The sequence below is a fragment of the Pithys albifrons genome, chromosome 5, assembly GCF_047495875.1.
Source record: "Pithys albifrons albifrons isolate INPA30051 chromosome 5, PitAlb_v1, whole genome shotgun sequence".
Classification (NCBI taxonomy): Eukaryota; Metazoa; Chordata; class Aves; order Passeriformes; family Thamnophilidae; genus Pithys; species Pithys albifrons.
Window position 1 is genome coordinate 63,126,589 of NC_092462.1, and position 12,308 is coordinate 63,138,896.

At 40.1% G+C, this 12,308-nt stretch overlaps 1 protein-coding gene across 2 annotated transcripts in view; it reads left to right on the top strand.

Moving 5' to 3' along the window:
- STK32B (serine/threonine kinase 32B) overlaps window positions 1-12,308 on the top strand; it is a 179,408-nt gene that overhangs the window by 133,824 nt on the left and 33,276 nt on the right. For both annotated transcript variants that reach the window (XM_071555231.1, XM_071555232.1), the window contains one exon: window positions 1,385-1,474. In XM_071555231.1, the coding sequence (XP_071411332.1) occupies window positions 1,385-1,474 (90 nt within the window). The remainder of the gene's footprint in view (window positions 1-1,384; window positions 1,475-12,308) is intronic.

Here is a 12,308-nt window from a genome sequence, read left to right on the forward strand (position 1 = left end):
GCAATTTAACCTACACTTAACATAAGCTATCCCACAGAAAAAAGCAATGACAGCAGGTTGGGGCCATTCATCCTGATTAGTTCAGTTTAAATCATCTGTATAGTTGGTCAGGCGGCACATCCCGAGGCTGACTTATTTTTCATCTTGCAACCTGCTGTCAAATGAGTGATTGTTTGGGACCTGCTCCTGTTATATACACACTATTCTGCTACTACGGATCTAATTTTATAGTTATTGTATGATAATAATACTGTTTTTCTTCTCATCTTTCTCTTTGCTCAGAGGAGACTCAGAGAAAATCACGGTGATGGTAAACTGTAGTGGATGTGACAGTAGACAGTGTCACAAGTACCTGAGATTGTGAGGGGTGGCTGTAGCTGGATCATCCAGTTCCAAACCCCATGACACAGGCAGGAACCCCTTCCACTAGACCAGGTTTTTTAGAGCCCCATCCAACCTGGCCTTGAACACTGCCAGGGAGGGAGCATCCACAACCTCTATGATCAACTTGTTCCAGTGCTTCAGCACCCTCTGGTAAAGAATTTTTTCCTGACATCTAATTTAAACTTGCCCTCTTTCAGTTTAAAACCATTGCTCTTTTTCCTATCACTATCTGTGAGTAAAAGGTCCCCCTTCCTCCTTTTTATAAATCTCTTTAAGGTACTGGAAGGCTGCTATAAGGTCTCCCTGGAGACTTCTTCAGGCTGAACAGCTGTATCTCTCTCAGCCTGTCTTCATAGAAGAGGTGCTCCAGCCCTCAGTTCATCTTTGTGGCCTCCTCTGGACCCACTCCAACAGGTCCACATCTTTCTTATGTTGAGGACCCCCAATCTGGACACAGTACTCCAGGTGGGCTCTCATGAGGGCCTGCTGGCCACACTGCTTCTGATGCAGCCCAGGATACTACTGGCTTTCTGGATTACAAGCACACACTGTTGGCTCATGTCCAGCTTCTCACCCCCAAGAACACCCAAGTCCTCCTCTGCAGGGCTGCTCTCTATGAGTTCATCTCCCAGTTTGTAACCCTGCCTGAGATTGTCCTGATCCAGATACAGCACCTTTAACTTGGACTTGTTGGACTTCATGAGGTTCTCATGGGCCCACTTTCAAGTTTGTTCTGGCAGGAAAACATTTAGGGGTGATCAATAAAACCAGTTCAACACTACAAGCAGATAGTAGGTGCAACCACACAGGAAGTGTATTCCATCACTTTGCTTCCAGTTTGATTTTTCTAGTTAGGAGTAACATTTTATAATAAGTTTTCATTAATGTTATGAATCTCTCCAGTTGAATTTCTTTCTATTATCATTAGATGTTAAATAAAGAGAAGAATATTTGTATAATGTGCTATTTTAACTTCTGTTTTTACTTTGTGTAATTGCAGGACATGTTCATATCACTGACTTTAACATAGCAACCATAGTGAAAGGCTCAGAAAAAGCTTCTTCTATGGCTGGCACAAAACCCTATATGGGTAAGTTTCTGAGACCATTAAGAACATGTAAAAAAGTCACACATTAAGGTTGATTAATAGTATACTGAAATGATTTTAAGTTGTAACAGTATACAGAGGCTGTGATCATGTTTTGGGATTTTTTGATGGTATATATGTGTTTTAGCAGTGGAAAACATGAGAGAGATAGGACACTGTTTGGATGCTGTTTTAAACAGGAGCTTGATCTCTACACTGCTACTGGTCAGGTTCTGTTTGATTTTGTGAAGCAAAATTTCAGTTTCACTACTTCCTGTAAGCCTGCGTATCTTGAGACAAGAATATGTGACCTATTTGCACCGCTGTAGGTATGACCTAACAGAGAGCACATAGTGTCAGTTTAAAAGTATTTAGCCACATACTTAATTGCTTTGCTATGCTGAGTTTCTCAAAAATATGTCTGTTTAAAATTAGAGTTCTGTGTAACTAACCAGTGAAGTTCTTGCCCTATGGCTTTTAGAGCTATTTGATATTTTTCAATTATATATTTCAAATGCATGATTGATTGAAGGCTGGGAGAATAAAATTCAGTTCATCTGTCCTCATGTGTTAAAAGGTTAAGCATCTTGGCTAAGTTAATCATTGCATCTTCCCCTGGAGCTGAAAGATAGAAGGCATTCTCTGAAGGTCATTTGTCCAACCAAAGTTAGGCTAGTTTTCTTGACTAAGTGTACATGTGATTTGTCCTATTTGTGGCTTGGTACACACCTGCTGTTTTAATTCTTTCTGTATATGGAATTGTCATTGCCTGAGCAGATGACTAGCCTAAGACTAAATATAAATGGATTCAAGAAACCATATACTAAGAGACAGGTGTTTTCTCTATGAGCCTTTTTCTATCAGACATCCTCAGGGAACACCTAACACTCATACAGTGGTGAAATATTGGTAAATTATCAAGTTCTGAAAGTGTCATTTGGGGGAACTAAAGGCCACTGGGCTACCACACTTCTGCATATTAGCATAGGAGTAAAAGCATGTGCCCAAGAATTAGGAATTTACACTGATGTTTTTCACAGCACAAGGAGCACTGTGCCACCCTGCACATGAAGCAGGCAGGCATCTGCAGGGTGCCTCCCCATCAGCTGTGAGTCTGCATCAATTTTTTCAGCTATGATATGCTTTTTTGTTACAAATCAGTAGTCAGCAGTAGCTGAAGTCTGTTGCGCTGAGCAGCTTGTGCACAGCGATCCTGGTTGGGCCTGTGTATGGCCCCACTGTGCCACTTGGGCTCAGGAACAGTGCACCAATCTATTGCTGGGTAGTTGATTAATGTATACACTTAGAAAGCTCTCAAAACAGACCAGGAAACATTTCATGTAGTCCTGATTCAAGCACACAAGTTATGCAGGGTAATGAGAATTTAGATTAAACTTTTATCAGCATTTTATGTAGGTTATCTTTAGCTGAGTGTCTAGTTCAGTGACTCTGCTTAGATGAGATGAACAGCACTGCACAGTCATGGGATACAGAGGATTAGGAGGTCAAGGGAAAGATGTGAGATGGGGAAAAAATCTTACCTTTGCACACAAATGAATCTGGTCTTAGTTCACTTCAGCTCATGTAGCTGTTCTGCCCTTGAACCCTACTCTGCACGCATTGGGTTTCCTCCATATCAAACAACCTCACAAGAAGAAAAAGTACAAGAAAATGCTCTCCTTGCCTTTATGAAGAGGTTACAGGCCCATCCACCAGCTTGTTTTCTGTCCAGTAAGCCTTCCTCACTTCTTGGAAATGCAAAGATCCATCAAAAGCTGCAAGTGCAGTCGTCGCCATTCAGAAAGTCAAAAGAGTCATCCTTGCATTTATTTGGAGCTGTAAGAAGGCAGGAAAGCTTTTAGAGCTGCAAAAATGATGGGTGAGGATTCTCTGTGGCACAGTTTGGGTATCGAAGCTTCAACAAACCAAATGTTAAAAGTTTGACAGATATGGCCAGATATTGATTGGTGCTGCTTTCCTCTTTTAGGTTACACCTTTTAATTTGTGAAGAATTATAACTTCAGGGAAGTTCTACAAAGGCTTTTGGGTTGCATTATCAAAGGCCTTCCGTGTGGGTTCTTCTGAACCATTTAGACTGAGAAAAATCGAAGAAAGCAGAACTGGGGAGGTTGGTTCTACGGTTGGTAGTAAGCTTTCATTACAGGGAATTCAAACCACTCTTTAACATTGGTGTAACAAGACAAAGTCACCTTCAAGCAATGTACTTGCTGAGTGCCTGAATGAAGGAAACTTAGCAGTTTCTGTAAGACATGCCTTATGCTATGCTCGTTTTCACAATGATGACCGTATGAGATGTGATGAAAGCTTTTTTTCTCCCTCTTGAAGGTGTATAAAGGCTTACTCCCATGGGGATCCCATTATGTTTAGTCAGATTTCAGGGCACTCTCCAGTCTTTGCCTTAGTAGAGGCACTTACAGAATTTCTCATTTCTTCCTATGACAAATTTAAGGAAATAAACAGAAAAATATTATCTCTAAAACCTCCATTTCTCTTTGCAATCTGATTGAAATGGGCTGAGAAATTGCTAAGGAGTGATTTGCTCACATGCAGCATGACTGCATAAAACTGGTATCCTGGAAATAAATGCAGTGAATTGATATTGCGTTGTAAAAATGCCCTAGCTGTTCTGATTAAGATGTCTATCTTGTAATGCGAAGCCTGGCGTGAGTCAGCTTCTGCAGCCTTTGCTTAATCCCACTTCACATTAGCCTTTTTGCCCCTAAGTCTTTCTCAGCCTGAAGTATTCCCTGCCTATTTTGCTACTTATTAAATAGTTATACAGAATGCAATGTACCTGAACCTCAGTATTTCTTCCAAAACCCTGGCAATTTCTCTGTGTTCCCCCTTCCCAGCCAATTCATTCAGACAACTGAAACACCTGCCATACATAGGCAACAAAGACGTGGACAGTAGTGTATGTAAGAGGCACAAGGCCAACAGCCTAGTGAGGCAAGATACTTCCAGCTGTTTCTGCAGCTTTTCTTCTCAAAGACATTGACCTGAAATGCTGAAGTGAAATCAACTTAGAGTTTGGGGGTTGTTGTACTGTTTAAGTGCCTGTGGCTCTGGAAGACAATGTGTGCCTTCAGCTGTCTTGGGGTAACTCGTGTGAAACTCCACCTGTGCCTGATTTGACCATTACAAATTCACTGCTCAAACCCTCTGTAGCACTCGTGACTGAGGGGTGTTCTGAAGGCTTTATTGTATGAATAGATCTTTGAAAACTCATAAGCTTTCAGACTCTTATCCTACACTAGCAAGCAATGCCAAATATCCTTTGAGACAGGCTGGCTTTTGGCAGGCACAGCTGCTGCCAACAAACGAACACATCACTTGTGGAGGATCCCCTTCACTCTGCAGTGGGATGTGAACCAGCAAAGCCAGTGCAAGGTAGGACATGGTCCCTGGCCGCAGCCTGTGCTTGGGGTGTTTATTTGTGGCTCTTTCTTCCTACAGAAGACTTTGTTTAGACCTCCTTTGTGTAAGGGAAACGTGCATTTGCCTGACTGGAAGCGCCTGTGTAAGTCTTTGTCAATTTAAACACTGTCCCATCTTTATGAGTGCAAAAAAAAAGAAGGAGAAAAGGCATTTCTTGAATTGCTTGCTTATGAACAAGGCTGCAAGAAATACACTTGTGATTTGAGGAATGTACTCTGTGTTGTGCACCTATCTCCAGTGGTGGCCCTCTACCCTGCATCAGGGTGTTCATTTACAAAAACAAGAGTTAAATGTTAAAACAGATCTAGAAAACATGACAGGTATCACCTTTTGTTTATTCCTTACTTTGGCATAATTTGTGTATTTGAGTCCTATAGCACATGCTTTTTCCTTATTGAAGTGTTTTGAAATTATTAATTTCCATACATCTGCATATTATTCATGAGCGTTGCATAAACTTTCTATTCACATGTTTAGGGTTTGTTGGGTTTTTTCTGTTTCTAGTGGTAGGAGGGTTTGGTGGGGCTAGGTGGAGGCTTTGATGTTTCCTCAGCAGAGACTGAAGTTATCCAAATAATGCACTGTGACTTTACTTCAAATCAGATTAATAAAACACATTTTATGATACAAATACACCTGGCAAAAATCCAATGCCAATAAAATCAGCCATAAATTATGTGAAAAGTTTCAGCTATCCCTTTCCTATCCTACAGGCTTGTTATCTCAGGTTTTCACAGCTTCTATCATAAGTTGCTGTCATGGTGAAGAATGACTGTATGCCTGCGATTACCAGAGGATTGTGGATTTACAGTGGTCCACTGAACTTCTGAAATGTATGAGTCATCCATATTTATTAATTAATATTGTGTGGGAGTACTATTGAACTCAGAAAAAAGCTAGTGGATGTCCTGATATCAACCTTGCAGGTTAAAAAAAAAAAAGTCTTACAGGGCTAAATTCGTTCCTGAGAGTTAAAATATAGCAGGAAAAAATTGTGATTTGAATTTTCAAAAGTGATCAGCATTTGATATTTCTGTCACTCATACTAGACAGAGCTCTGAAATTAAATGGTGGTTTTTAGCTGATTTGAATGCAATTAAGGTATTGTTTAGGTTCTTAAAAATTCCACCCTTTTCCTATGGAGAGTTTCTCTGGTGATCTCACTACCTCCCCCTTTGATCCCAGGGAAATATCATGATGCCTGCTTGAGTTGGGAGATTTGTTTGTTCTGATAAGCAAGACCCAAGAGTGGCTAAGTGAGACTTTGAGGCATTAAAACAAATACTCATCCTGCTGATGGAGTTTTCAGCTTGTGTGAGAAGCAATATGGCTGAGTGCACTAAACACTGAGCTGCAAGCAGGCATTCAGGTTTTGGTTCTATTCACACTAATGAGTTAGGAACATGAGCAGCTAAGAAACCTCAGGAGATCAGGAAAGAAGTTACTACCTCCAGGTGCTCTTCAGCTCTTTGTGCTCTCTGACCTGCTACCATCCTTTGAAATCTTCCAGCAAAACTAATAATATAATTATTTCAATAAAAATGCCACTCTGAGTTCAAGTGGTAGATTTGGTTTGGGCTTCTTATTAATTTATTACCTGTCTGAAGGAGTGATCTGTTGTAGAGCTCTGCAGGCAGATCTGAAGGGGAGTACATGTCCAGAGGAGGTGGCAAATAGGGAAATAAGTGACGACTTCCAGCAGCCCAGCAGGACTCTTCTGTCTCCTGGATAACTCTTGCTCTTTGGTCATGCCACACAACTCCCCCAGGCTTTTGCATACATAAACTGGTGCAAAGATATTTGCTTATCTGGTTGGAGTATGTGAGGCAGGAGTATGTAATTGTTACAGAGTCAGAGAACATGCTGAGTTGGATGAGACTGACAAGGATCAGGAAGTCCAACTCTTAAGTGAATGGCCTAGTACAGGGATTGAACCTTGGCATTATTAGCACTTTGTTCTAACGAAGCAAGGTAATCCCAGGATTCTGCTAGTGTGTCAGGTACACAGTCTGTCCTGCAAATCCCCAGTTATCCACCCCAGCTAATTCAGTACTGAGTAAGGAAGGCACTTCTTTATAATTTGATATTTAATAGTAGGAGACCATGACACCTTCATTGCTGCAGGGCTTTCTTGCATGGGGCTAGCAACTTGAAGTTGTTTCTCTGAGGCTGATCCAGATGTTCAGCCACTAAGGACTTCTCTGTGCAAGGGCAATAAGTGAGTTTGTTCAGTGGTTGAGTTATGCAGAGGGTTGTATGAGGACATCAAACTGAGTAAGGGCAGGAGAGGTTATACAGCCATATGGCAAACTAATAAGGCATTCTAAATGCCATGTCTGTTTTCAGGTAATGGTATCTAAATTATTTACTTTGATTGAAAAATTGCATTAAATACGAGTATTAAAACCATTGAAGTGTATTATGTGAATAATGGTCTGAAATCAGTTATATACCTGTAACAAGCCTCACAGTAGAAAATCATCCCAGCATGGCCAAGGTTTAAAAGTAGCACTTTGCCTTATACAATAGAAGTTAGCATCTGGCTAGTCTAAACCTGAGTCAGAAAGATGACTATTATAATTTAGACCCTTTTAGCACATGAGAAAGTAAACACTAGGAGGTAAATTGATAGTTTACCAAATCCACTTTTGTATTCAGGGAGAGGGAAGTTGTTTTCTTCCATTTAGCTCTTAAAACAACTCCTACTTTGGAAAGAAGATCACTTGTCATTACTACAGTTTGATTTCTGTTTTCTATTTAAACCATGACCTATAAAAATTACTGACCCCTGAATTTACTTCTTAGAGGAAAGTGAAAATTAATATTTTCTCATCACAGTGCTGAGAAACCAATTAATATTTCACTGAACTATCTCAGTTCAAGGTTCTTGTAGTATTATTCAAAAAATCAAGTTCATTTTTTATTCAGCTCAATCTGTCATCCCTTAAACCTGTTCAGCAAGGTGAAACTATGAATGAGTTACATACATCAAATAATTCACAGATTTAAAATTTGGAAGGGTCTGAACTTTCAACAGTTTATCCTGTGCTAGTCAATCAAAATACTGCGTATACTCTGTGCATTGTATATAGAGGTACATATCAATTTATATGTATATAATTTTTTCCCCAAGATCAGGGACTAATACGTGGAATGTATTTTATACTCTATGAAATCTCCAGCATTACAGTAAAACTCACACCCCTGAAATATGTTTTGCTACAATGACTGCAGCAAAGTGTATTGCTTTGCATCCCCTGCTGTAAACCACAAACCTCTGATTCCCCTTACTCACATGTAGGGTCTATGTTGAGAAGCAAAGAGATGTCAGAAAGCTGTAGTTAAACAAATGGGAGAACAATGTCAGAGATTTCATTCTTAAGAAAAGTTTTGAACATATCCACCTGAACTGAATCATCTAAAAAAAACCTCTGATGGGGTTTTCTTTTTTGTTTTATCTTCAGTTTCTCATATTGATAACATCAACATAAGGCATTTTGTAAGAACTGATCATCCTCTCTTATTTGCAAATTTGAGCTCTGCATGGACAGCCAACTCCTTACAGCTAATCCACCTCGCAAGATTCACTTGCAATTATTGCTTAAGCATACTGGTAGTAAAAGCCACTAGAAGAAAGGTCTAATGTATTCATCCCACTTTGTTTTCCCTCTTATCAGTTTTGCAAAGTTTCCAAGTGGCCTATGGAAGTCAGCTATGTCTCAAACTAATCAATAGCTCTGTAAGGTTCCTAATCAATCCTTGGCAGACTCCAGGTAGAGGCAGGTCATTGGCCACTCTTTGATTAGCTTCTTGCTAGGAAAGGAAAACTTCAATGAGTTCATCAGAAAAGATATCCCACAATGTGCTATTTAGGATACCTATCAGAGCCACTCCAAGCTCCCCATTTTATGATTTATTCTGATGAATTATCTTTATGATTACACAGTATGCTCCATCAGAAATGATAACAGCTATTCTTTGTGCCAGCCAGACCAAGTGATAGACCTCAAATTGACCATTTTTACCATGGACAGTATTTTCAATCTCACTTTTGAGCACCAAATTAAAAATGGCCTGAATTTCAGAGACCCAGAGAGCTTACAATTTATGAAGTAATACTTATGAATGCTCAGCAGATTTCCAGAAACCCTACTTCAAAGCTGTTTTACCCTAGGGAAAAACAGGGGAAATTTTGTTTCATGTTGTTTGCATTTACATTGTTATTCTCCTTTATTTCAAGCTCATGAAACATATGTTAGATACAGATAACTCTGCATAAAGAAAGGTAATAATTACCAACAAGTCACATAAAATTTCCACTTTTGGCTTTATTTTTGTTACAGACCTTTAGGAAAATATGCCTACAATATGAGATGCATCATCTATGTAATTCACACTGTAGATCATCTAACTGCTATGGAAACTGCAGTGGGTGAATTGATGATATGGACAGTGAGGCTGTGCCAGGTTGCTGCTGTTGGAGGCAGCTCTAGGAAGGCAGTTTGTCATGTCAAAGACATTAGTGTGTGGGGAGCTGTGAGGACCTGAGGGATCTACAACTGCAACTTCTCCACTTGTCTTTGAATTCACTGTTGCTGCTAGACTTGCTGTTAGTTTTTATCTACTTTTGATTTAGCATCACTATTTAAAAGTTGTGCTTTTCTCATGCAAACATCTACTGCCTTCCCTTTAACTGTGTGTTACAATATCTACAGCTTTTGGCCAAAAGAATCTGCAGAATCAAACCTATTATTAAACTCATTTATTTTCCTGGAAAGCCTTTGTTCAGTAGAAACTGTGTGAGGAAAAAGATCTGAAATGCTTTTTCTTACAAGAACTCTCTCACTCTTGTTCAAACAAACTCTTGAAGGTAGAATTCTTCCACCTGGGTAGATGCAAGGGGGTAAAAGATGAAGTATTCTTCTCATCCTGGATCTGTAATGGCAAGAGAGGATGTGTGCAGAAAGGGTGCACGCAGCAGAGCTGTTGCCCTTGCTCCAAGCTGGCAAGCTCAAATCTGATCATCCTTTGGAAGAACCTACCCAGAGCAGACTGCAGGATGGCTGTCCAAGCAGAGCCTGGGATCAAATTCAAATTTTGAAGGATTACTCACAGTATATTTAAATAACAATGCTACAGAAAAACAATGCAGAATTTCAACATTCCTTTCAGATTTTTTATTTGCTTTTATCCTAGCTAATTTGTACTCTGAATTGGTTCTTCTGGCATAATTATTTCTTACAGCAAAACCTAATGGTATGTTCTGTATTTCACAGCTCTAGCTCTTTAGAACCTGGCCAACCCCGTGACTTGGATGGCTTGTTTCTGTAAAATCATGGTCTGTTTCTGAATGAGCCGGCAAAGTCCAGGAGTCTGCCATACATTCTGGAGTCCTTCATTTGCACCTAATGTCTCAGCTCAAGACTTCTAGACAAGTCTTAGTGTGAAATGGGTGTTTAACAGCCTTGTCAAACTGGGAAAAGATCTTTTGGCTTCAGTATGGTTGAGATTCCACCCTGAGAAAAAGCCTGTATGTAGGATAATGTAAATCACATTGCACCTTCTGTCAGTCCCCCCGCCCCCCTGTCTTGTGAAACGCGTGTTTACAATCGCTTCACTGGAGCTGATGGAATGCAGAGAGACATTCCAGCTGGACTGAGAATATTGCTGCTAAAGCAGGGGGAAAGGGGCTGTCTACTTTAAAAATCTGGACCCTAACTGCTCGTATTCTGACCTAAGAATGCCATCAGCTTAAGGTGAGAAAATAGCTTCAAAACTCCAGGGCAAAAGAAAGCATTTTCTGCTGATCTCCCTAATGTAGGGTGAGTTGACCTTGAAGCTTTTAGAAGAATAAAATAAAATACAAGTCAATAATTCAGTCAGTAAAGTAGCAAAATAGCTGCACTGTTCTGGCAATGTCATAGGTTATATCAATAAAGTACTTTCACCTCTGTCTCACAGAAATCAGATAGTGATCTATCTCATTATTAAAATGTTCAAGCTATAACAGAAAGAGAGAAACCAATATTATACCGGCATAGCTCAGTAAAATTGCCACAAAAGCTATTTCCTGTGATGAGATATTATACATAATCTAGGCACAGAGACTAAAACCCATAACTAATGGGACAAAATTGAGCAAACCTTCACTACAAGGTGCCTATGGTGATATTCAAAGTAGAACTTTGGTGCCTGATGTGCAATTTGGGTGCATTGATCCACTAAAGTAATACAAAAAATCCTGCTTACCCTCTTAGCAGCTATCTATCTGGTAGACTGCACACCTGTAAGATGTGCCTACACATCCGCAGCATATAGACAAGAGTGCAAGTAGACATGACGATATAGCATGCCAAGTGAAGCTGTATCATCTAGAGGTGAGACAGAATTAATTCATTGTTGATTCATATCATACTGGACCACAGCACAAGTTTGCCTCTACTAGAAATCCACTGGTCATCTTTTCTCCAAACACACATATTACATCAAAAATCTTAATTTAAGTGTCTACAGACCTCATACAAACATGTTTACAGATAGTCCTGCTGGTCAAAGTGTGTAAGGCAACTTTCATTCATTCATTCACAGCTTTTACTCTACTAATTGGAGTTTGGCTATAACTCATTGTGTATTGTATGGCTTGGTTTCACCACGGAAGATTTGGGAAGGTCTCTCCCCACCTGGGTGTGTCCTTCAAGCCTGTGCAGTGGATTTTTTAGGTGAGGCACAGCGTGCGCAGAACTGGCCCACCCTTTAACTCCTAAGGTTCATCTGCCACGGCCGAGCAAATTTGGACGGTGAGAGTGAAGTCCTCAGGACTAGAACCTACAACAGCTCCCGGCATTCCCAGGAGGTCTCCCATCCAAGTACTAACTGGGCCTAACCCTGCTGAACTTCTGAGATCTGACAAGATCAGGAGTCAGGGTGGCCTAGTATGTTTGGATTTTGAAGACTTTCTGAAGTCAGGTCTGGAGTTGTAAGTTATTATGTTGCCACCCATAATACAAGGACTGCAAAAACTCTTCTAAAAGGAATGCCTTTCCGTTCATTAAAAGTGCTTCTCTAAATGCCACAAACAGTCAAATCCCAAACTACCAGTCAGAAGTGAGTGTGACCAGACTACATTACTCACTGCAGTAAGCATATTACAAAGTGATGCCATGGTAATCATGTGTTAATGTGGTACATTAGACTCGGTATGGTGGCCAGAAGAGGCTCACATGGTAATTGTAATCTAGCATGATGTTATGACTGGGGATAGTGTTGTTTAGAAAATCTCCAGTCAAAGTGTTTTGACAAAGCGTACTGAGATTCTGCTGTTAAATAATGAGAAAACCATGCCTGAGTTTACAGAGTTTACATTTCATTTCATATCCTC